Consider the following 25707-nt stretch of genomic DNA (forward strand, 5'->3'; position numbering starts at 1 on the left):
AGGCAGAGACCCCAGCTGGTTTCTGTCAGCTACCAGAAGAGGTAGTTCTTTGCCAGAGTCTAACACCAAAGTCCAGAAGGGAGGTCTTATGAAGGCAAAAAGCCGTAATTCCTCACCCAAGCATAGCAACTATCTTCACTAGTGGCTTTACTTCCGCCTGCCTTTGTACACACACACACACACACACACACACACACACACACTTTCCATAATTGGGGTCACCACGAGCACACACTTCTGTACGTAAAGAAGAGCATGTTCTTAGATAAAGAGTCGTAGTTATTTCCTTCCCATTAGGAAGCAATATGCAACCAAACTGAGCTCGGGTTAGATCTTTTTGAGAGTGGGAATGCCTAAGCCAAATTCTCTCTTTTTTCCTTTTCGACAGATTTTTCTGAAGGTCACGGGGGATTCTGGCCCAGGACCTCTGTTTGCAGGTACGCTGTCCTAGCGTGTGTGTCCTTTGTTCCGTCATCACACCCCAAGCTCTATCCTGAAAGCCTAAGGAAAGACTCATGAAACAACAAAACAGGCAAACACTCCTCCATTGTATTTATCTGAGCCCCAAGATAGTTTGCGTTCTTGGTTCCTTTGCATGGCAGACGTAAGACAGATGGAATTAGGTCTGGGTGGGAAAACTCCCGAAGAACCAGGGTTCTTAAGGAGGTCAGGCTGGGAGCGCCGCCACCCCAAGCTTCTCATCCCCTTCCTGGTCTCCTGTTCCAGCCACAGCACCATCCTCGTCTCCTCTCATTCCCACCAGGCCTCCGATCCACTCCTGCCTGCGTGAGTGACAGCTCGCAGCATTCGTAGAGATAATGGTGACACTAAATACAACTCAGATGCCAGCTAGGGCCTCCTGACCCCTTTGTGATGGTGGAAAAAGTATTCTGAGCCTTCCTTTAGTGCCCTCTGGAACTTCGAAACTCTGGGGACCACAGCTGCTGTGGATTCTAGGGGTTTCTCTTCTCTATGTCTGAGCCACTTTCCTCTCTCCTGGTCATGGGCAAAGCTTGAGGCAACTCTCCTTTGCTGCCTTGGGCACCTGCCATTGGTTGCCTCTTTCTGCCCAGTGTGGCCATCACAGCACTGTCCTGACCAGCGACTGTTTCCTCTGTCCGTTTCTGCTACCAGCCCTTAAGTTACGGTTTTCATCTCACATTATAAATGCTCCCAGCTAGACCTAGAACTACCAATGATCACATATATCCGCCCAGATGAGCACCATGCTCCAGGTAGGCTGTGTGGCAGCCTGGAGAAGCGGCAGTCCAGGCAGAGAGGAGGAAAGGGCAGTGATCTGAGGGGATGGGAGCAGCTCATCAGAGGGCCCAGCTTCTTCCCAGCTTCGCAGACACAGGAATTGAAGTCTCTCAGCTCATCCACCGGCAAAAACTTATGTGAACCAAGACAAAAATGAAAACACGCTAATTTGTACTAGAAGCTATGATGGATTCAAGAATTGGGGCCATTAATCTGCACAGAAAGCGCCTTCTCATTAATTAGGTCTCTTAGAAGAATGAATGACCCGTCAGAAGATGGGTCATTCTGAACCTAGACCAGGGTGTTCCAAAGAGACAGTCAAGTGCAGCGGTTAAGAGCACAGCCTCTCGAACGACCAAACAGTGAACTTGACCTCTATAATGTGCTAATTGAGTGGCTTTGGATAAATACGTAACCTCTTTTTTTAATGAGAACTCCTAAGGTTTGCTCCCTTACCAAGTTTCATTGGTAACATGCAGCAGTGTTAGTTATATTTATCATGTGGTACATTCTGTCCTTAGCATCTGCTAATACTTAACGTCTTTGTACCTCAGTTTCCTCATCTGCAAAATGAAGATGATAAGAGCGTCTACCTTTTAAAGTTACTGAGAGGATTAAGTGATTCAGAACAGGTCTTAGCACAACACGCAGTTTCTGATTATGAGGCAGCAGCACTGTGACCTCAACACTGGGAAATCTCTCTTTCCTGCAACGCATTCAGTCCTAGCGTACACTTTACAAAGCACTCCACACCCATGGTTTTATGTGACTGTCGCTGTAACCTCATGAGGCCATGTGGCAAGGAGTGGCCCTCTCTGGGGGATAGGTGTGCTCACATCAGTGGACGACTTGCCTTAAAATCACACAGGCTTCAGGGTCTTATTCCCTGGTTTCAGCACTCAAATATAGGACCCACAATTACACTCTCCCACGGTCCCCTGTTTTTCAGAGAGATGACCGAGTAGGCTCCATTTTCGAGGACGGCCTTTTTTTCTGATCTTGTCTTCAGAGTCTGAAGGAGCCTGTCTGTAGCAGCTGTTCAGGCCATTTCTGATGCGTGGCTCACTGCCAGTGGCCTCTAGAGGGCAGCAGAGAGCCAGGGACAAACTGATGCCGAGCCAGACTGAAGCCGTCAAGCCTGGCCTGAGCCGTGGACTCCCGTCTGGATGGGGCATCCGGGAGAGAGCAAAGCGCAGAGCAGAGGCATGAGCAGAGGCAGCAGAAGTCCTAGCAGAGGGAGGGCCGGCCACGGAGGACATCAAATCTGAACCAGATCAGGAGAAGGGAGGCAGGCCTGGGACGCTGGTGCCGGCTGGCCCCTGAGCCTGCAGAAGTTCTCCCTCTGAGCTGCGGGCCTGGTGCACCGCAGGTGCCCATGAGCATTGACTGGGAGGGTGACCCCGCTGACCCGGCTCCCTCTGCAGCTGCTCTAGTCCTGGGGAACTTCCGCAGAAATCACCCGGGGGCCAACCAGCTGTCTTCCGGGTTCTCTGTGTGCAGCATGTTCTGCCTACGAATACTAGTCAGGGGTGACAAACTATAGCTTCAACATGACCGCTGACTCGCAGTGGTGTTTAGCACATTCGCATGCGTTAGCTCATCGCCTCTTCATAACAACCCTTGAAACATTCTCGCTTTCGTTGTACAGAGGAGCAAACTCGGATTCAGACAGGTTGAGTCACTGAGCCAGATTTACGCCTCTAGGAAGAGTCAGGATTCAAGCCCAGGTCTCCTAACGCCTAGCTCACTGGTCTTTCCACTACCCAGTGGCCTCCAAAAATGTGGAAAGAACTAAGTCCATTCTGACTTTTACTTTTCTTATGTACAGACGTCACACATGAATATATTCCATTGTTAAATTCAAATAATGCAAAACAGGCTAAAATCACCCTTCCCACTTCTTCTCCTGCACCTTATCCAGCTCTACCCCTGGAGTGGTAACCTCTTTTAACGACCGTTGTTCATGCAGAGCCTTGCCCGTGTGTGCACACTGTGGGTGGAGGTGTATGTATAAAATGCGTTTCTTTGGATGTTTGTGCCTCTAACATAAATAGGATCTTAATCCGCTTACTGTTCTGCAACTTATAACTTATATGTTCTGGGCCTCTCTGTCTTCTGTAGAGGATTTTTAAGCAACTGTAGACAATTCTGTCTATAGATGATTTATATCAGAAAATAGGGAGTTCCCGTCGTGGCGCAGTGGTTAACGAATCCGACTAGGAACCATGAGGTTGCGGGTTCAGTCCCTGCCCTTGCTCAGTGGGTTAACGATCCAGCGTTGCCGTGAGCTGTGGTGTAGGTTGCAGACGCGGCTCGCATCCTGAGTTGCTGTGGCTCTGGCGTAGGCCGGTGGCTCCAGCTCCGATTCAACCCCTAGCCTGGGAACCTCCACATGCTGCGGGAGCGGCCCAAGAAATAGCAACAACAACAACAACAACAACAAAAGACAAAAAAAAAAGAAAGAAAGAAAAGAAAATAGAATTTTTTTAAGTTTACTAACCTTCCTAGCCTGATATTTGCTGCTGACTTACGTGAAGGGAAAATCACACAGTAAGAAAAATACAACATGTGAAGTCCAGACCCTATGACTGTTTTTCTGAATTATTAATTCCATCTCCCAAACCAGGCAGCACTCGGCAGAACAAAGAAGACGTCAGCCTCCGACACCCCTGCTCGGGTCCTCGTGGGAAAGCGATACAGACTCCCCAGGGCACCGACGGCGGCTGCCCGGAGCCGGCTCCTCCCCTGGGGGGCCAGGGGCACAGCCGGCTCAACACGGGAGCGTGGCTGGTGGCCCAGCACGTGCAGGCGCTGCTAGTCAAGCGGTTCCACCACACCGTCCGCAGCCGCAGGGACTTCCTGGCGCAGGTATTTATCACTCGCTCTCTGGCTGAGCCGGTTTGCTGGTGACCAGGGCCTTCAGGCCCTCCCCCGCCACCCCGGCCTCTCCCAGGCTTTCTCCTGCACGTGGCATCAGACATGGCAAGGAGCCCCCTTTTTGGGTTCTGCCAGCTTGACTTCTTCCTTGCCAACTTTGTGTTGATTCTTAGCAACACAAAGCTTCTTTGTAAGTAGGTGTCCAGCCTCACTTAGCAGAGAAACTAGAGTAATCGTGAATGTGTTGATACGGGGCTTATTTTTACAGGGAAGGGTAAAATCGTGTTTTCACTCATTTTTGCAATGAACCCACCTATCGAGCCCATTGCCTGCTTTTTTTTTTTGTGCAGAAGCAGGACCTCTGGTTCCCCTCTGGCGGAGCATTGGCCTACCTCAGTGACCAATGCTGGCCCGCTCTGCCACCCTTCAGAGGTTGCCAGGACAGCCTCTTTTCTCCTCCACAACTTGCCTTGGCTCATCCTCCCATCATGTTCCCCGGAAGACGGACCTTCTCCACCAGGGCCCAGTAATGAGGCTGCAGGATGACTGTGGGGCAGAGACGGCCGGTGGTGTCCCACTCGTGCCACGTGTGTCTCCCCACAGATTGTGCTTCCGGCCACTTTTGTGTGTTTGGCTCTCATGCTCTCCATCATCATCCCGCCTTTCGGTGACTATCCTGCTCTGACCCTTCACCCCTGGATGTATGGGCAGCAGTACACCTTCTTCAGGTGCGTGGACGCGCCCCCAGCAGTTCTCATTCTCCTCTGCGCGCTCTGGGGCTCCGGGGTCACTGCTGCTTGGTGAGGCCTTGACCCTCCTGCTCCCTGGCACAGTCACCGGTGTGCTGGGTGTCGTCGGGCTGCCCTCCGAAAGGAAGTTCATGCTCCTGCCCCTTGGGAAGGGTGCCCCCAAGTGGACCCAGGACTGCCAGGAGTAAGGAGGGCGAAAGGAAAGTGGGGGGGGGGTGGAAGCTCTGCTTGAGGTGCAGACCACCACGTGTGCGGGGGGGGGGGGGGGGTAAATTACCGCTTCCCAGGAGCCCCCGCAAGGCCGCATCCTGTGCTTGTGCACGTGTCTGGTCACCGTGCCCGCTCCATAGACATGTGTTGAGTTGCACGTCGGCTGCTGCATCCCTCCGCCCCAGTCATATGTGCATCCTGTGAAAGCCCCTCTCACTCTGTCCAGCATGGACCAGCCGGACAGTGAGCTGCTCGCGACACTGGCAGACGTCCTCGTGAACAAACCAGGCTTTGGCAACCGCTGCCTGAAAGAAGAGTGGCTTCCGTAAGTCTGCCTACCCCTGCCCCAATGCCAGCAGCTGTCCTGGGAGACCCTGAAGGTTGGGAGAGGCCCACCTCGATCCTGCTCTGTATTACACGATCCTGCTCTGGTCCACACCCTGGACCAGCACTCACCTGCCTCTCCTTTGGCACCTGTGTGCCAAGGCTGTTCACCAGCCCTCAGGGAGCCCCTGCATCACTGCCAGCTCGTACTTCTGTCATTCTCCACATAGAAAGTTCCATACTGAGTTGATATCTGCATCTCAACTTACTTGAAAGGAATCTGAAGAGGAGAAGGAGGGAGATGGGGGTTACGCTGTGATGGACCCGGAGTGGATTTAGTTAAAATATGGCCAACGCTCAATTATTGCTTTAAATGTAAAGAAGGGCATTCTAGAAGGCCATTGAAATCCACCAAGAGTTCAAAACATTTAATAGCATTTTAACTGCCTTTCTCATCCAGTCTTTTTCAGTTATGGATAAGGACCCAAATAGACTGTTTTCAAATTCCTCTTGTATTTGTTCTCTGAACAGCTAGAGCTGCCAGAAGACAAAGGGAGATAAAACCATCTGCATACAAGATAATTATCCCACTGACCTACACCTAGTCAATCAACAATCCTCTAGTCTTGACTTTCCTGAGTGTAGACGAAGATGCGTGGGTTGAGGAGAGGGAGGGCAGGTTAAGGAGGAGAGGGTTGTTGCTCTTTCTCATTTGGGGGGTTTCTTGTCAACTTTGGAGCTGATGGTGGACTGTGTTCTTGTCTCCATGAGGGAGTTCCCCTGTGGCAATTCAACCCCCTGGAAGACTCCCTCTGTGTCCCCGGACGTCACCCACCTGCTCCAGAAGCAGAAGTGGACAGCAGACCAGCCCTCGCCGGCCTGCAGGTGCAGCACCAGAGAGAAGCTCACCATGCTCCCTGAGTGCCCCGAGGGCGCAGGGGGGCTCCCGCCCCCGCAGGTACCTCCCCCGGGGCCCTGAGCTTCCTGTGCCTCCTGGGTTGCTAGCCAGCCAGCGTGTCCAACACTCGAGTGAAGGACTGAATGAGAATCCAGGTCCTCTCCCAGAGGCTCCCTGAGGCCCAGTCACAGCCACCCGCCCTGGACAAGGTCCCTGACCCAAAGCTGCATTTCCGCCAAACACTCCCTATTCAGTCTAGTAAGAAAATAGCTTCGAATATTGAGAAAATGCTACACCATGCATACTCTTTACAGAAAATTAGAAAATACAGATAAGTCAGAACAAAAACCGTCCCTCTGTCCCTTGGTGATGACCACGAATAACATTGGGTCGTTATCCGTGCAGACAGGGTTGCGTCAAAATGCTGCCCTGAAACCTGCTTTTTCGCTTAATTACATGTCAGGAGCCTGTGCCCATGTCAGTAAACACGGGCTACATCTCTTTAAGCCTGCACACTGTCCTGCTGTTCGGATTTACTTTAATCTCTGCTGCTGGACATACGGGCTTTCACTTTTTCTCTGTTAAAGACGGTGTTGTAGTGTCTATTTGAACACACAGTTATTAGCAATCTCAAGAAGTTTGTCAGAGTTCCTGCTGTGGCCAAGGGGATCGCCCGTGTCTTGGAAGCTCTGGGACACAGGTTCAATCCCTGGCCTGGCACCGTGGGTTAAGGATCTGGCCTTGCCACAGCTGCAGCTCAGATCCGATGCCTGGCCGGGGAACTCCACATGCCTCGGGGTGGTGGCCAAAAAAGAGAGGAAAAAAAAGAGGTTTGCCATGTGCTGTGTAATTCACACACACACACACACACACACACACCCATGCTTTTCAGGGACATCAACGGTCTCGGCTCTGAGCAGGATCTTCCCTCAGGGGTTCAGAGCACCATAGTTCACCACAGTGAGCCTCTCCCGGGGGTTTGGGAGACAGTGATCGGGGCCAGAGGAGTCTCACCCGGTCTCGGGTTGGTAACGGGCCTTGCCCAGAGCTGGGACCTGCGTGGTCCTCTCTCCTGATCTGCTGATGAGCAAATGAACGACTCTGGAGAGGCCGCGTGGCGGGTGCGGCGAGCGCCAGCACTGGCCTCAGAGAGCTGTGCGTTGGCTACCTGGCCTCTCTGAGCCGTAATTTCCTCGCTTATGATTTGGGGACAGCTGTACTTATTTCTTAGCATTATTATGAGAATTTAGTGAAATAATGTGGGTAAAGAAACTAGTATTTAGAAATAGGTTCAACTCAAGTGATGACAGCTGCACACTAGCAGTGGATAAGATAAGATACAGCTTCTTTCTCTCTCTTTCTTTCTTCTTTTTTTTTTTTTTTATGGCTGCAGCCATGGCATATGGAAGTTCCCAGGCCAGGGACTAAATCCAAGCCACAGATGTGGCAACACTGGATTCTTTAACCCACTGTGCCAGGCCGAGGATCGAACCTCTGCCTCCATAGTGACCTGAGCCACTACAGGCTGATTCTTAACCTCCCGTGCCACAGTGGGAACTCCTGGATACACCATCTTTAAAGGAAGATTTCCAGGCGCTACCACAGCACTTCCACGTGTACGTCACAGGCCAGCGCTAAACGTCCAGGGAGACTGGGCCCTCTGGTCTTGACTCTGGATGGCCTGGTGCCCAACAAAAAAGTCTCTTCCTGTGGCATCTGGCAGAAGGGCAGAGCAGTACTGGGGGACAGCTAAATTTTGCCAGAGCATCGGTCCCAGTTGGCTGGCTTGTAAATGATTGCGTGTTTATGAACATTTTATCTTTTTCTTTTTTTATGCTAAAGGCATTGCCTTTCTATTTCTCAAGCAATACATTTTCCCTTTGAATCCGAACTTGTCCATTACAGCATCACAGGGATCTCAAAAGAGGGAGGTGGGGGTTTGTTCCAATTCTCTGTACCCCAGAGGAAGCTTTGCTGTTGCTGCTGCTGCTTTTTTTTGGCCTTGCCCACAGATGTGGAAGTTCCCAGTCCAGGGACTGAACCCACACCCAGCAGTGACCTGAGCCACTGCAGCGACAGTGCCGGATCCTCAATTTGCTGCACCATAAGGGAACTCCTGAGGAAGCTTTGCTTCTGTAAGGTCTGCTGAGGGCCGTGTGGCCACTTCTATCAAATACATCCAGTGTCAGGGCATCGAGGCTGTGACCCAGTGCAGCGAGCTCTCGGTTAGAACAGGGAGAAAAGGCCAAGACGGCTGCACGAGGACTTGTTCCCTAGCGAATCCTAACTTTAAGGCTGCTCGCCTCACTTAGGAATATACTTTCAGTGGCTGGTCCTTGGTCCCTGAAGAAAACACGGAACAGGCCACGACAGCCAGGGTAGAGAGTGCATCTGTTCCTGTGACTTTCTGTCATCCAGCCTTTCCTCGCTGTCATTCCTGCTTTCCTGGGAGCACCTGCAGAGGCGTCCCCACAGACGCTGCTCGGTGTGCTCCGTGTGCCTCTCTCTGTTTCATGCGTACACACACTCATGATCACACCCACTCACCACACTTACTCAAACACACTCTTCCTTCAGCCTGGAATAGGGCCAGAGGACCTGTTCTGGGCTTGGTTCCCAGGAAGGAAGTTGTCCTTGTCTGGAAATGGGGGTGGTGGGTTTGGTCTTCTCCAGGCCCCTTCCTTCGCTAACACTCTTCGAATGGTGTCGGGTCCTGAGGGCGGGTGTGCTCCATGCCTGCCTTCTGGAATAATCAAGTTGTGGGAATATCTGATGGGACAGAACTCTTAGAAAATAATGATCATAAATTCTCGGGCACCAGCCTCGCATCCAGCCTAGAGTCCGGCCGGGGGAGCTGGGCAGTTCGCTGGGGGCCGCGCTCAGCCAAGAAGCACGTGACTGAGGGAAGAGAGCCCGGCTGCTCAGTCGGACAAATGCAGATCGAATCCTAGGTGATCACCCACCAGGTCCGCGCCCGGGCGGAAGTTAGCTGCCCTTCCTCCACCTCAGGTTGTCTGTCAATTAAGGAACAACTCCTCTTTCCAGAGGAGGGAAGGATTAGGGGAGATGCTGCATGTAGCCTTTAACCCAGAGCCGGGCTCACAGGAAGCAACTCAGGAGATGCTAGGGCTCCTCCTAGTGTTAGGAGCAAGGTGGAGGAAGTGCACCGAGGAAGGGAGTGAAATGGGGAGGGGCAGGAAGGACAGAAACCTTATCAAAATGCGAGGAATGGTGTGAGGATGGCGGTTCAACCCTGCCAGAAAGTTCCTCGGCTGCTGCTGGGTGGCACCCTTGACACCCCAGGTTCAGGACTGACCGGAAACTAAACACTGTATCGTCCCAGATTCAAAGTAGTGTTGCCACCTCGTGGCCAAACTCATGCACTTTTGAATTCTCTAAAATCTTTTGACTGACTCAGTTCTGGACACATTTTGAAAGTGATTTGGAAATGGTAAGCCCCTGTTCGAATTCTCTCATTCATGTCACAATTTACTGTGTCAGCTTCCTAGGTCCCCAGCTGCTCCTCTGGGTGCTGGGGACACCACAGCTAACAAGTCAGAGAAAGTCCCGGCTCTCACAGCAATTGTATCATACGGGGTGGCAGACCAAAACAAGTAAACAGATTCGTTGGAAAGAAAGTTTCAGAGAGAGATGAAGGTGTGCAGCTAATTCTGCAGCGTGTGGCTGGAAACTGCTCCGCTGCAGAGTAAACTTGGCGGAGAGATTTGAATGAGGAAAGTTAGCCACGGAGGCTGCCCAGGGAGGACGGTCCGGCAGAGGGAGCCGCGCCAGGTGCAAAGCTGCAGGGGGAGTGAGAGGTGGGCATTGGGGGGAGGAGGAGGGAGAGGCGGGCGGCAGCAGGGGGCTCAGCCTGGGTGATGCATTTGGATTGGATCCCAGGGTTTCTTGGAGTGCAGTGTGCAAGGCAACCGGGGCATTCGATTGACGTTTCTAAGCTCAGTCTGGCTGCTGAGTGGAGAATGGTCTGTGGAGGGTCCGGGTGGAGTCAGGGAGACCCCTTCAGAAGGGTCTGGGGAGGCCCAGGTGACTCTGGGGGGAGGCTTGGACTAGGGAGATAGTGGTAGAACTGGAGAGATGCAGGTGGACTGGAGGTTTATTCTGAAATTAGAACCCTTCGATCTCGTCAATGGACTAAAGAAAAGAGTGGGCTCGAAGGTGACCCCACGTTGCTGCTGTGGGGACAGGGAGAGGTCGGTGCTTACTCAGTATGTTCCCTGCAGCTGAGTCTGTAAATAGTCTTTGGAGAAGGCCACGATGTTTCGCCTGGCATTCCGCAGTAATTAACGCACACGTCTCGTTCCCCAGAGGACTCAGCGCAGCACCGAAATTCTGCAAGACCTCACCGGCAGGAACATCTCCGACTTCTTGGTAAAAACGTATCCTGCTCTTATACGAAGCAGGTAAGAAGAGACCCTTTTAGACCTTTCATCCTCGCTCCATCCTGTGGGAAACGCTCACCACAAACAGAAGATAACGTCCTTTTTGTGCTTTATCGACAATCAGGGCAGTGAAATTTTTCTTTTTCCTAATTTGAGGGCCTGATCCAATAGAAAAGGCAACTGAGGCGCAGACAAGTAAAGTGCAATTTAGGGTCGATTTAGTTTCGTCCTCTTGTTTTGTTTCGGCCAAGCAGTCAAAGTCTAACCCGCAAGTAAAATGAGGGAGTAGAGCATTTGCCCAATAGTACAGCCTCCTATTTTCACTCATTAAGAAGGAGAGATGAAGTTCCGAGGGAAGAAGGAAAATAAGGGGGGAAAGTAGAGGAAAAAGAGAAAAGCGAGAGGGAGGAGTATGGAGCCGAAGGAGAAAGAAAACATCTAGGCCAAGAGAGGTGAGAGGCGGTGGGCTAACTAATGCATGAGCCCGCAGGTGGTCCGCACGGCACCTGCCATGCTCTGCCTGCCACTCGTCGTCAGTATCACTGCCCTTCCGGTGCCAGGGAAGCCCTCCCAGCACCGCAGCTATTCTCATCAAGCCCCACCCGGGCTGGGCCAGCCTAAGCAGCCCCATCAGCGCAAGCAGCATGACAGGAGGAGCAGGGACCCTGACCCAGGCCCCCTAATCTCCGACCTTTGAAATAAACATTCTGTCTACTTCTAGGAGTATTGTCAGTTGCTTCCCCTCCCCGCCCCTGAACGAAGGACACGGGAACTCAGTTAACTATAGCGCACTGCAGATGCCAAAGCAGCGCCTGAGAAGGCAGTGCCAGAAGTTAGCAAAATGAAGAACACTGTCCAAACACAAAAATAAAAGCAGGGGGCACAGAATTTCGTCAATAATGCAATGAACAATGGCCACCCCAGACTTTGCTCTCAGCACAAATCTTCCAGATGGAATTTTGGATCTTGTGCTTGATGATGCTGATAGTTCATAGGCCTGACCTCTGAGGGCCAGAGCTGGTGCCTGTGTGTCTCCTGTCTTGTAAGTTTGCCCCTAGTTGGCTGGAAGTCAGTCTCTTAACTTTGGGCTGTAGTTATAATTCCGACCTTCCCACAGTGTGCAGCTGATTAGGAGTCTCGCTTGTAGAGAGCGGAGGAGGGGAGACTTGCAGCCTTCACTCCACCGAGCAGGGTCATTGCCACATTTTCTAGGTCCAGGTGATCTGACAGCAGGGCCACCCAAAAATGCCCAGCAGGCAGAATGTGACTTGGAGAGCCAGGGGTGGGAAACACCCATCCTTTCTCCCCAGGTGTATTCCGGCGGCTCCTGGGCTGGGAAGTTTCTGCGTTGCTTAGATGTCAGGAAATGCAAAATTGCCCTGCAGACCAGGACACCCCAGAGAGGGTTTGGGAAGAGAGTTCACACCACTGCCAGACTTGTGGTATTCATGGTATGATGTGTTTTGGCTTTCAGCTTGAAGAGTAAATTCTGGGTCAATGAACAGAGGTAAGAAACTATTTTTGTAAGAAATTAAAACCTCAGAATGACCTATTGAACATAATTGCGCATAAGCCACACCTCAAAATCCGAGGGGTCGGGCTCTTGTGAATGTGCTCGGGAATTTATAAGACGAAGTCTTGAGGGTACGAGGCTGTGGACACCCCGGGCCCAGAAGATGCTCGGCCACACGTCTCCTTGGAGGACACAAACGGGAGGTGGTACCCTGAAGACGGCTCCAGAACCTCTGAGCAAGCAGCAGTTTAGAGCAGGAGGCCATGTACCCCAAGCCCTGGGGCTCCTTGACCCAATCCTTCTCTGCCTCAGGAGGCTGGTCCAGCCCCAGACACACCCCACTCCTGAGGCTTCCCAGAGGCTCAGGTGCTTCCCGGGGTTTAAGAATCCTCCACATTTAGGCTGGAGTGGCCCGGCCTCTGGGTCCTCGGGAACAGGGCATCTAGAAGGAACACAGCGCTGATGTCAGTTTCCTGGGCAGACGTTGGACCATAACGTGGAATTCAGCTTTGAGAATCGCTCCCCAGTGGGAAGGGAGGGGCCTCAACCGAAGCAGAAAGGTGGGGGGACAAGTGGCATCCCCGGGAAATAAAGTTCTCCCCCTCTGCCTCACCTGCCCACCATATCAGCGAGTTTGTGGAGGAGTTTGACTGTGGGCATGTTGCTGCCGTCGAAGGCCTTGGGGGCAGAGAGTGACACGCCCAGACCCGTGTCTGAGCCCCGTCACTTGAGCCTTCCAGAGCAGCATGGAAGATGGGTCACAGCGAGGGACCCAAGGCTGGGCTCCCAGTTCAGGGTGGAAGCAGGAGTCACAGCCAGGGTGGCAAGGGGCTGCCTGAGCAGGGGTGGGTGAGGGGCTAAAGGAGCGACTCGGCCAACGGCCGGATTCGGTGATGGTGCCTGCAAGTTTCAGAAGCGGCACAAAACCGGAATCACTGGCCGGGGTCGGGGGGAGTCAGGAAGACGTCAGGAGAAGACAGCACAGGGCAGGGGCCTGGAGAGGCGCTCAGGGAAGCCAGCAGCCCCGCGCAGGCAGAGGGACTCAGGCAACGCGGACCCGGGGACCACTCAGGGCGTGGGGCGGGGGGGGCACATCAGAGAGGTTCGAGGACGGCGAGCTCAGCAGGCATCAGAACGGCCCCCTGGAGGCAGTGAGGGAGCTGGTGGAGGCTGGTTTGCAAAGCGGAGCCGGTCCAGACAACTCCTGCAAAAATGCAGAGCCTGAGAGCTGGGGCGAGCCTGAGGCTCCACGCACTGGTTCGAGACACAGATCTGAGGACTGCTTGTTCCTTCGTCAGGTACGGAGGAATTTCCATCGGAGGAAAGCTGCCGCCTCCCCCCATCACTGCGGAAGCACTGGTTGAGTTTTTAAGCGACCTTGGCCAGTTAATGAACGTGAGCGCGGTATGTAAACAGACTGGAGATCTGGGAGGATGTTCACCTCGCCAGTGGTCACGAAACAGAAGTGACCAGGAGCCAGAGGGGACGAGGGGAGCCCGCCCTCTTGTTCATCATGGTTTTCTAGGGCCCTTTCACCAGAGAAGCCTCTGCAGAAATGTCTGCTTTCCTTAAACATCTAGAAACTGAAGACAACATTAAGGTAGGGGCCCCGCGTCACCTGCCCTGGAGCTGAGCGCTCACGTGAGCTGGTCGTTTTATTTTTATTTCCCAGCTTAGTCGGTCCCCTCTCCTCCTGTGTCTCCCAGCTGCCTTCCTCCTCCTCCCACTCTCTGTCCTGGGGCCCGTTTCTTCTTTAAACAGCCGCCGTCGCAGAGGCTCCCGTGGAGGAGCAGCACCTGACCCGGCGCGTCCCTGCCCTGTAGGTGTGGTTTAACAACAAAGGCTGGCATGCCCTGGTCAGCTTCCTCAACGTGGCCCACAACGCCGTCTTGCGGGCCAGCCTGCGCGAGGCCAGCAGCCCCGAGGAGCACGGCATCACCGTCATAAGCCAGCCCCTGAACCTGACCAAGGAGCAGCTCTCCGAGATCACAGTGTAAGCCACCTGGGCCCCCTGATTGGTCCCCTTCTCACCCCCAGCACCCCAAGAGGCCTGTTGCCCCCCGGAGCTGCGGGGCTGGACAGCAGGCTTGCTGCCTCAGGAGGCATCCTCGAATGTATACCTTCGGGCGCCAGCCGTCCCGGCTGTTCTTCCTCCTCGTGTTTATTTGGAAAGTAAGCTTGGGTTTGGGTCCGTTCCCTTTTGGCGCTTGCTAACACGTGCTCCCGGAGCTGCGTACGCAGATGTTGCTCTTTCCGGTGTGCGAACCGCCGGCCGGGATCGGGGAGGTTCAGGAACCTTTCATTGCCCTGCAGTAGTTCTCTTCGATTCCGGTCATTTCCCCCAGACGGCCAGGCTGTGGACGTGTCCACGGGTCTTTACCTTCCTATAGCCTAGGCTCAGCTTCAGGCAGTAAAAGCATCACTCGTGTGCAGTTTGCAGCACGTTTGCTTTATTCGGGGCCCGTATTTGCTGAGAACGCCTTTGTTAGTGGAAACTGCTTCTGGAAGGCCGTGAGGGGGCCCGTCTACTCTGAGTTACGCTCCCAGTGCCCTGAATACTGGCCTTAAACATGCCCTGAATACTGGCCTTGAACATGCCCAGGGTCATGGCTAGGGCGGGTCCTTCCTCGGGCACCCTCGGAGGCCCTAGATGGGGAGGGATTGTCTGTGCCAATGTGCTCCCTCCGCCCACGTTTCTGTGCCGCCTGCCAAGCCCTTTAAATAGGAAACAGGAGCCTTTGTGATTCTAGAGATTGCGTATAAAACAGTATATGTTCATGAAATAAAGTTTATAGAATAGAGGTTTTAGAACTTAACATCTAGGAGTTCCCACTGTGGCTCAGCAGGTTAAGAGCCCGACTAGGATCCATGAGGATGTGGGTTCGATCCCTGGCCTCACTCACTGGGTTAAGGATCTGGCATTGCCATGAGCTGTGGTGTAGGTCACAGACACAGCTCAAATCCCACATTGTTGTGGCTGTGGTGTAGGCTGGCAGCTGCAGCTCCTACTGGACCCCTGGACCAGGAACTTCCATAGGCCAAAAGTGCAGCCCTAAAAAGAAAAAAAAGGAAAAAAGAACTTAATACCTATAACCTGACACAGTTTAGGGTCTTGCCTCTAAACACTTCTGGGTGTTTCCTTCCAGTTATTTGTTCTGATCTTAACTATGTGTGTGGATCCGGCTCTCTGGAGTTTCAACAGAGCAGTGACCGCACGTGTGGTGCCTTTGTGGGAATTAAGAAAATGCTCCTTTCTGGAGGCGGGCACTGGCCCTCACCAGAGCTCCTGGCTTGCATGCGGTGGTCGGCTGGGACTTCAGCGTATGCCGGCCCAGAGCCAGGGGCTTTCGCTGTGATCCAGGAGAGAGCAAACACAGCCAAGCTCCTGTGTATCCAGCCTCTTCCCTTTGCGCTTAAACTTAGGTTATAACCTAACATCTCCCTGTGTTACGATGTGTTTCTTGAAAACGTGATCTAACAAGAGAATTTATTTCTTTTAGAAATGTATTTCTGTTCATAGACCATGTAGCTATCGACATAAAAAATTCAAACTCTTGAATTTTTTTAGACAAATTATTAGAACTAATAAGAGCATTATAGTATAGGAGATTAACATAAAAATCCATTTCTATACACCATCAACGAATAAGTAGAAAGTTAAATAAAAAGAAAATGTATCTAGGAGTTCCCGTCGTGGCGCAGTGGTTAACGAATCCGACTAAGAACCATGAGGTTGCGGGTTCGGTCCCTGCCCTTGCTCAGTGGGTTAACGATCCGGCGTTGCCGTGAGCTGTGGTGTAGGTTGCAGACGCGGCTCGGATCCCGCGTTGCTGTGGCTCTGGCGTAGGCCGGTGGCTACAGCTCCGATTAGACCCCTAGCCTGGGAACCTCCATATGCCACAGAAGCGGCCCAAAGAAATAGCAAAAAGACAAAAAAAAAAAATGTATCTAGACTTTTATACTAACAGGGAACAATATTTGATATTAACCTGAACATTTAATGTTAACCTCGAACAGGAAACCCACGAATATCCACTTAACCTTGACCCAGTTTGATTTAGACTGTGCCTCGGGCTGATGAGCTCCAGGCTGGGGAAGGGGATTCTGGAGACGGGTCCCTGGGGTCGCTGGGGTCCCTGGGGTTAGGTGGGGCCTCTCAGAGCCTGACTTTCTCCTCCTCCCCTTCCTCTCTCCCTGTGTCCCCCGTCCTTCTGCAGGCTGACCACTTCAGTGGACGCTGCGGTGGCCATCTGCGTGATTTTTGCCATGTCCTTCATCCCTGCCAGCTTTGTCCTTTATTTGATCCAGGAGAGGGTGAGCAAAGCCAAGCACCTCCAGTTTGTCAGCGGAGTGAGCCCCACCACCTATTGGCTGACCAGCTTCCTCTGGGACATGGTAAGCGTCAGCTCCCGGCACCGCACTCCCACCACGGGCCAGCGTGTGAGTCTGCCCTGACTGAGGGGACGCTTCCGGCGGGGGGCACTGCTGGCAGGTGCTGTACCAAGGGCCGGGGCTGGGGCAAGGTGCGACACTCAGCTTGGCAACTGCTGAGGGGGGCTGTCCTCACCCTGCACGGAGGGGCCCTCGACCCACCGCATAATCACTGCCCCGCAGGCCTGGGCCTGCCTGCCTGGAGCTGAAGAGGGAGCCAAGAGGTCAGTGCTTCACCCATGTCCTCTTTTTAAATCCTGTCCCACCCTCCAAGGGGAAAAAATGAACCTCCCGGAACAATTTTTAAAGTAAAGCCTACCACCCCCCATACTGCATTCTTAGGCTAAAAGATTTATTGGTTGTTTATCTGACATCCAAATTTAACTGGGCGTTCCCATATGTGTCTTTGCTACGTCTGGCAACCCTACCTAGTGGCCTGATTTTGCTTTCCCAAAGGAGTCGGGTCTTCACTGTATCGGATTACCTACCACTTTAGGGAGGGTGAAGAAAACCTTATGTGTCAAACCAGCAGCAGACTTCCTACCACCGCTCTCAATCAGGGTGGTGGGGGGAGAGGGCGCTCGGGACGGGTTACTTGATGACAGGCCACAGCGTCAAAACCAGGCGATGGCAAAGGCCTGGTTGCAGCGGCGGGAGGGCGTCGTTAGGACACCCACTCTAGTCTCTTCCGGGCGTCCTGGGTAACTTTCGTCCCGACAGTCTCAGACCAGTGTGTCTCCGGGTGAACACATCAGGATGGAGACAACACCCACGGCCTTCTCCACCGTGGTTTTAGTAACGACGGCAAATATTAGGGTTTACGAAGACATGATTTTTTCATCCTACTCAACTAACTAAGCTGCCATCGATTAGTGACACCACCGTGGAAATTACCCGCAGCAGCCCATCGTCCCTCCCTCTTCTGTCCACATGAGAAAACTCTTACGAACACACGGGGAGGAGGTCAGAGCCCCTGAGCCTCACTTGGGACAAGAACGCGACTTTGAGGTGCCCGTTCGGGCCCTTCGCTTTAAACGTGAGAGGAGGGGCTTGGCTCCCCTGCCCTGAAAAGCTATTAAACTGCAGTGTTTTGCATTCTCCTTTTTTTTTTTTTTTTTTTAAAGAAAGGGAATAGAATTTACCCTTGGGGCTGACCCCTGCCTGTGCCTGGCTCCAGAGATCTCTGAGCCCAAGGAGAAATTTGTGGTGAGAAGGACAGAGTGGGGGTCTGAATGGGAGGTGATGCTGGCAAGGCAGACACTTGGCGAGCTGATGAAGAGGTAGGAGATGGTGAATATGACCCCAGCAGGCTTGCTGATGCTCTAGAACTTTAAGGCTGGTCTGGAATGTGAACTCAAGCAGCTTAGCACCCTCGTTAGCCAGTGATAAAAAAAGACATTGAAAAAAAAAAAAAAAAAGAATGTAAGATTCCCGTCGTGGCGCAGTGGTTAATGGGGTGTAGACCTAGAAAAAGACAAAAACAAAAGCAAAACCAAACCGACATTGGCCTAGGGGTCATTGCTGAATAAATGAGCAAACGCTTACTGCTTACATCATTCACTCGGCACACATGGGATGTAAGTTCTTACTTTTTTATGTGTCATATTTTTTTTCTTTCCTTTTAAATTTAGAAAGAATCACAAACTTACAGAAACATTGTACATACAGTTTCTTCCTGAGCCTGCTTACAAGATGCCCCTTCAACACACGCTTCACACACGCACACCACCCCTCCGCACCCCTGGTGTGTGCCTCGTACCACCGAGAACACACTCCCTACAGTCACAACACACCCGTCAACACCAGGAAACCAGCACCGCAGGCTCACCCCATCGAATCCTCAGACCTCACCCAGGTTTCATCAGTTGCCCCAGTAATGCCTTTTATAGACAAGGACGTAGCTCAGAATCAGGCGTTGCACTTCACTGCCCTGTCTCTTCAGTCTCCTTCAGCCTGGAAAGTTTCCTCGGTCTTTCCTTGACACTCATGACCTTGACACTTTTGAAGATCATAGCCAGGTATTTTTCAGAATGTGCCTTGATTTGTGTTTGTCTGATGTTACCTCTTGATTAGATCAAGGCTGTGCAGCAGTCTTAGGAAGGGATGTGCTCTCTTCTTCTCACTGTCCCTACCAGGTAGCTCTGATTTCAGTTTGTTCTGGTCTGATGGTGTCACTTCGGTCACTTGGTTAAGGTGGTGTCTGCTAAGCTTCTTCACTATAAAGTTACTCTTCCCTCCTTATAATTAATAAGAATGGGGGGTACTTGTTTGTTATCAGACTTTCCGTTTAATCAAGTATTTACCTTTGGAGTCGTGGTTTCTGTGATGCCATTCGAGCTGATTTTGGTGCTCCGATTATCCATTCTGGCCAGGGGAGCCTTCAAGCTCCAGGGCCCTTGACTTGGGCCCCAGGCTCCTTGTTTCCTGCCACAGCTCACCCTGCTCCTCCCCCCCACCCTACCTGGAACCAGCCCTCCCTGCCAGGAGCTCTGGTTCCCTGCAGTGGAAATTGCCCCTCACATACCAGGATGTGGGCCTTAGCTATGTTCACCACCCCTGGGGATCTGTGGCTCCCGGGCCGCTCAGGAGACAGGACGCGGTGAAATACGCATGAGTGTCCTTAGACCTGCATCTCTACCTCTCCATCTGGTCCCTGAACACAACCGAACGAAACAACTCCCCAAAACCACTAGTTCCAACCCAGCACCACAGGCTCACTCTGGTTTTCTCTCTTTCCATATATTTTTTTTATTTTTATTTTTTTATATTTTGTCTTTTTTGCCATTTCTGGGGCTGTTCCTGCGGCATATGGAGATTCCCAGGCTAGGGGTCGAATTGGAGCTGTAGCCACCGGTCTACATGACAGCCACAGCAATGTGGGATCTGAGCCGCGTCTGCGACCTACACCACAGCTCACGGCAACGCCAGATCCTTAACCCACTGAGCAAAGCCAGGGACTGAACCCGCAACCTCATGGTTCCTAGTCAGATTTGTTAACCACTGAGCCACGACGGGAACTCTTCTTTCCATATTTTTAACTCCCTTCTCCACAAGCGAGAAGCTGGTTTCTTTTGTCCCTGAGCCATGTACCAACCTAAGCACCACACCTGTACGTGGTACGTCCCTGACTCTGCCTCATCCTCTCCTCCCCTGCTGCCCCCGCAGGGGGAGGTCCTCCTCATTCTGCTCTGGCTCCGATACCCCACACCACATCCCCCCCTGTAAGGCACCCTCCTGACCCCACTTAGACTCCAGCCTGCCCCCGCCCCCTCATCTGTCCCCTCACCCTTCACGTGCTCTCATTCTGCTTGGGGACCACTGGGACTCCTCCCTGGCCCCCGCCCTGGCTGCCCACCGTCCCTGTCCATCCTGATGGCTTTAGAACCCAGTCGTGTGTGAAGGGAAGGGAAGAAGTGATGAAAGGGTTTCCTCTATTTGACCCGTGAGGCCAAGGACGTAAGTTTTTCTGAGTTCTGGAGACCTGCTTAGCAAGTAGGATCAACAGAACTCTGTGACTAATGAGAAAGAGAGAAGGAGAGCCTAAGCGGAATGTTCTATTCGTTCTTTCACCAGATACCCCGGAAGGTGCCCTGGGCAGGGAGATGCGGGGGGTGGGAGGACTCAGGACAGTAACACATAAGACCCATTCAGACAGACAGACTCTCAGAACAAAAGCGCCGCAGGAGCCTGGCCCCGCCCTCCTCCAGACGTGTTGCGGAACAGGGCATCGGTGCGGGAGGTCAAGAGCCCCTCGCCTCTCTTGCCTCCAGATGAATTACACTGTGAGCGCCGCGCTGGTGGTGAGCATCTTCGTCGGGTTTCAGAAGAAAGCCTACACATCCCCGGACAATCTTCCCGCCCTGGTTGCTCTGCTCCTGCTGTACGGGTGAGCTGTGGGGCTGAGCTATTGCTGCCAGAGGGAAGCCCGGGGAGGGGCCTGCTCTTCTGACAGAACGTTGGGCTTTCCAGAGGCAAAGTCAGGTTCCAGCTTCCGGCAGGGGCTGCAGCTGCTGGCCAGGAACCTGCCTGCCTTCTGTTTCGACTCCACGCGTGCAAGGATTCCTACAGCCCAGTCCACGCAGGGACAGTGGGCTACCCCACACGGCCTGAATCTTAATCTCGTCCCACTCAAACTGTGGCCTGACCAAAGTCTGGAAATCCATCACTGCCCAGCTCCTCACCCAGCTCTGAAGCTGATATACCTGTGGCTGCCCTGTCCATTTCAGTGTCTCCATCTGGACCGGCCAAGAGTTACTGGCACGTAGGAAAAGATTGCAGCAGAAAAGCTGCTCCTGGGTCAGGGCTAGAGAATAATGCAGGGGTTAATCCGGTAGAATTACAGAGCAAAGCTTGCAACTTATGTCCAAGCCCACACTTACTATGTATGTGACTGTGCACAAGTCATCCACCCCCTTGGGGCCTCAGTTTCCTCCTCCGTAAAATGGGGTTGGTGACACCTGGCCCTTCCTCTGGGGCCAGTAGTCTTGCTGGAGCAATGGCCTCCATTCATCTGTTCGGAAACGGAGTTCAGGAAGCAGTGACCATGACACCTCAGCTCCAGGGACCTAACTGTAGAGACGAGCCTGCCGGGACCTCAGTCCAGCTTTGCTGATCCAGGCTGGAGTGGGAAGCGCTGCAGGTAGAGGACCCCGGATGCCTGTGCAAGGCTCTGGAACTGACACGCACATTCACAGCTGCCATCTCATCTGCTCGTCACAAAACCCCATGAGGTGGCCAGGGAGGCACTGTTACACCCATGCAGAGAAGAGGAGCAGGGATCAAGGGAAGGACCACGTCTTTGGCTCCCCCGGGACTCTCACCAATCAAACGCGGGAGGAGGACGCACTATATCCCAGGGAGCAGCAGACGGATGGGAGGAAGGGCTCCACCCACTGAGCTGTGTCATCCCCACAGGTGGGCGGTCATCCCCATGATGTACCCAGCGTCCTTCCTCTTTGACGTCCCCAGCACAGCCTATGTGGCCTTAGCTTGTGCTAATCTGTTCATCGGCATCAACAGCAGTGCCATCACCTTCATCTTGGAATTATTTGAGAATAACCAGGTAAGCATGACTTCCTTGGCTTCTTCGTTTGATTATTAGGATTCTAAAGAGGATGTGATGGTTGGTCGGGCAGAGCCAGAGGCAATCCTGTGTCTACATGGATCTCCCTCCCTCTTTCCTTCCTTCCTTCCTTCCTTCCTTTGTCTTTCTTTGTCTTTCTTTCTTTCTCTGTTCATTTGTGTGCTCTGGGGATCATGGTTTCCTGAACTCATTCTGCAGGTTATAAATGACCTTTCATAAGCCTAGGCTTTTAGATCTTCTTACTCCTTCAGGAAGTTCTCCTTGGGGACTTTGGGTTTAGATTTTACACACACACACAGATAATGCATTCCTGTGATTTCAAAAGTTTAAAAGCACGAAGCCATAAACGTCTCCATCCTGTTTCTGTTCCCCACCCGCCTAGTTCCCTTCTCCAGAGGCAATTTTCATTTGAGTTTCTATGTGTTCTGGAGACGTATGAGCGGACACGTACATACACTTTCTCCGCATTTCCTACCCATATTGTAGGAGCACTGCATGTCCTCCTCCACAGAAAGCTTAGTCCAGAGGTCAGGAATTTGTAGCCCTAAATGGCTCATTTCTATGAGCCGTGAAGTCCGGTGTCCCATCCACCCCCTCCAGACTTAGCCTTGCCCAGAAAGAACCGGCCAGAATGAATCCTAAAAAGTGGCAGTGGCTCCAGGGCTGTCTTTGCTCCACACCCCCTCTCCCAGTCCCTGCGTCTGAGGCCTGGCCATGCTGGCCTGGGGACACCCCCAGGGATCGGTGGGCTCTCCCCGTGTGCCCGTGTCCCCTGCGCCTCTCCAGCCTTTCCCTCCCTCGGAAGGTGGGTACCAGCCAGTGCACCTGTCCGGTTGCCCTGTGGCCCCACCCCACTCCTGCCTCTGGGCCCTGCTGGGAAGACCCAGAGCAGACCTGCACTGACCCCTGGCCGCATCTCCTGGGAGCGGCTTCTTCCCAGACCTTGGAAGGCTCTCTGTGGTCACTAAGCAAGAAGCAAAACCCGTCTGTCCCATGACTGATCAAAAACATGCCCCATCACAGTCAGACCCCAGAAGGGAGGTGGACAGGAACACAGAACCCACCGCTGCCCGGGGCAGCCCAGCAGACTCAAAATGCGGCTCTTCAGAGCTGTTTTTGTCACCAGCTACAGCCCACTAAATCTTAGGAGAATGTGCTACATCAGAATAATTAAAAAGTCAGCTTAAAGCAACTCAGGGCCTCCTCCCTCCTGTGGGCTGTGCTCATTCAGCCAATGACTGAGCACCAGCACCTGCCCTGCATAAAAGCCAGTTGCTTTCACACATATTGTGGAACAGACAGATGCTGCAGAATTTCCCAGGACCCCACAGGAGGTTCCCCAGTCACACGGCATCCACCAGGTCAGCACCCTGGGAGGGACAAACCTATAAACATGTGGGACCGCGTGTCCTGCCCCGAAACGCCCCTCCCAGGCAGGAAGTGACCTGTGCCCCAAGTTAGGAGCTGATGGAAACCCTCACACAATGTCCCATCAGGCAGCGTGAGGCAGAACAGCAAAGAAATCAGATAGATGAAAGACTACAGACCCGAGTGGGCTGAAGAGCTGGATTGGGGGTCGGGAGGGTCTTCCTAGAGGGGTTCACTTTGAGCCTGGCCTAGAATAAGTAGAATTTTAGTAGCCCATCAAATCCATAACGAAGTATCTACTGTGCACTCGTCATTGTGCAAGCTGTTTAGGAGGGACGCCAAAATAACTTGGACCCAGTTCCCATCCTCTGGAGACCACTGGCTAGTGGAGAAAATAGGCAGGTAAAAAAATAATTAGGAGTTTCCTCTGTGGCTCAGCAGGTTAAGAACCTGACTAGTATCCATGGGGATGCACGTTCGATTGCTGGCCTCGCTCAGTGGGTTAAGGATCCAGAGTTGTCATGAGCTATGGTGTAGGTTGCAGATGCGGCTTGGATCTGGCATGGCTGTGGCTGTGGTGTAGGCCAGCAGCTACAGCTCCGATCGACCCCTAGCCTGGGAACCTCCATATGCCATGGGTGAGGCATTTTAAAAAAAAAAATGGCAATGTGGTTAAGTGCTGAAAAAGAGACTTGGATATTTTACCATGGGAACTGGAGAGGCTCCTGAAAGAAAGGGCTGTTCGAGCCAGATTCCCAGAAAAGGACAGGACTCTGCCAGAGAGCAGGCAGGGAAAAGGCATTCTTTCCCGCTAATAGCAATGGTTAATAGAAGCTGCAGGTGCAAAGACCCAGAGGCAAAAGAGCACAGTGCCTTCCGGGAGGGGTGTTCGGGAGCATGGGGAGAAGCAGAGAAAAAGACGAGGTAATGCAAACTAAGGGTGCGGGCTGGAGGGGAGGGCTGTGGTGGAGCAGGGGATGGGCCAGAAAAGTGGGTCAGCCTCACCCTCTGTGTCCCCTCTGCCCGACGTTGACCCTCAAGGCTCAGGCAGCAAGCCCAGTCTGCCAGCTGAAAACAAGTCCCGCCACCTCAACCCAGACACCAGGGAGGGTCTCCGGCCGTCTTTCCTACTGGTAACAGGTGCAGACAGGTGAAGCTGCCCTGTGGGCGCTAAGAAGCAGAGCTAGAGGATGCTCAGGGCCCCGCTCCCCTTTGGCACCAGCTGGGCTAAGATAGATCCCCAGTGATGGCTCACAGCAGCTGCCTCTCCTGGTGACAGAAGCCTTGGAGGGCCTGTGTCATTTCAAAGGCTTCAGTGAAAGCTCCCCAGGCAGGCTGCCGGCTAGAGGCACCTCCCGTGAGGAGTCCAAAGCCTCCTATCTGCTGCACTACTAGGGCCCCTCTGGTTCTGCCCCATAGGGGTGTCTAGGACCACCCCCCCAACACTGCACTTAGGAGGGGGCAGGTGGACTTGGTCCCCCTTGCTGCCTGTCTGCTTTTCTGTATTTCAGACACTGCTCAGGTTCAATGCCATGCTGAGGAAGCTGCTCATCATCTTCCCCCACTTCTGCCTGGGCCGGGGCCTCATTGACCTGGCGCTGAGCCAGGCTGTGACAGACGTCTATGCCCGGTTTGGTGGGTAGCAGTCAGGTGGTTCTGGATCCCCCAAGGCCGGGAGGGCTGTGATGGAACTCCAAGGACAGACCTCGGGCTGGGGCACCTGGCTATCGGGAGCCCCCTGTCCATGGCTGGGGGCCCAGGAAGGGTGCGTAGCTCCCGACTTCCCCACGCTGACTTGAGGAGCCAAGATGAGACGCGGGCGCGGCTCTGACGTCGTCCCTTTCATAAGCCTGGTCTAGCTGAGCCGAGGCTTGGGCTGAGCTCCTCAGGGACAGCCGAGGCAGCTAAGTGGGTTTAATTCCTGTCCTTGCATCAACTTCAACCCAGGTGAGGAGCACTCCTCCAGTCCCTTCCAGTGGGACCTGATCGGGAAGAACCTGGCTGCCATGGCAGCAGAAGGGGTGGCATACTTCCTCCTGACCCTCCTCATCCAGCACCAGTTCTTCTTCCGCCGATGGTGAGCTCCTGCTGCTGCCCTGAGGGTGCCAGGGCCAGCTCCTTGGGACCGTCAGGGGACGGCCTTCACATCCAGGTGGTCATCCCTTTACGCACGAGCCCCGCTCCACAAAGTTCTGTGCGTTCTCAGAGCCTAGCTTCTTCTGAATGACACAAGGAGAGACACATTAAAATGGGCACGTTAGGGAATTCCCGTTGCGGCTCAGTGGGTTAAGAACCCGACTAGTATCCACGAGGACATGGGTGGGATCCCAGGCCCCACCCAGTGGGTCAAGGATCCGGTGTTGCCATGAGCTGTGGTGTAGGTCACAGATGCAACTCAAATCTGCTGTGGCTGTGGCTGTGGCTGTGGCCAGCAGCTGCAGCTCCAATTCAAACCCTGGCCTGGGAACTTCCATGTGCTGCAAAAAGAAAAAGAAAAAAGAGGCACATTAGAATTTGTGAAGAATTTAAACTTTAAAGTGTTTAAGGAGTTCTCTTGTGGTGCATTGGGCTAAAGATCCAGCATTGTCACTGCT

General features: G+C 53.1%; 1 protein-coding gene across 5 annotated transcripts in view; it reads left to right on the forward strand.

The window, feature by feature from the left end:
- The window catches only part of ABCA4 (ATP binding cassette subfamily A member 4), a 130329-nt gene that overhangs the window by 89690 nt on the left and 14932 nt on the right, over positions 1-25707 (forward strand). For all 5 annotated transcript variants that reach the window (XM_047785262.1, XM_047785263.1, XM_047785264.1 and 2 more), the window contains 15 exons: positions 389-437; positions 3887-4128; positions 4741-4865; positions 5323-5421; positions 6192-6378; positions 10645-10739; positions 12193-12225; positions 13530-13635; positions 13757-13831; positions 14055-14224; positions 16449-16626; positions 20433-20548; positions 21577-21724; positions 24625-24748; positions 25061-25190. In XM_047785262.1, the coding sequence (XP_047641218.1) occupies positions 389-437; positions 3887-4128; positions 4741-4865; positions 5323-5421; positions 6192-6378; positions 10645-10739; positions 12193-12225; positions 13530-13635; positions 13757-13831; positions 14055-14224; positions 16449-16626; positions 20433-20548; positions 21577-21724; positions 24625-24748; positions 25061-25190 (1877 nt within the window). The remainder of the gene's footprint in view (positions 1-388; positions 438-3886; positions 4129-4740; positions 4866-5322; positions 5422-6191; positions 6379-10644; positions 10740-12192; positions 12226-13529; positions 13636-13756; positions 13832-14054; positions 14225-16448; positions 16627-20432; positions 20549-21576; positions 21725-24624; positions 24749-25060; positions 25191-25707) is intronic.

The sequence above is a fragment of the Phacochoerus africanus genome, chromosome 6 (genome assembly GCF_016906955.1).
Source record: "Phacochoerus africanus isolate WHEZ1 chromosome 6, ROS_Pafr_v1, whole genome shotgun sequence".
In the NCBI taxonomy this organism is placed as follows: Eukaryota; Metazoa; Chordata; class Mammalia; order Artiodactyla; family Suidae; genus Phacochoerus; species Phacochoerus africanus.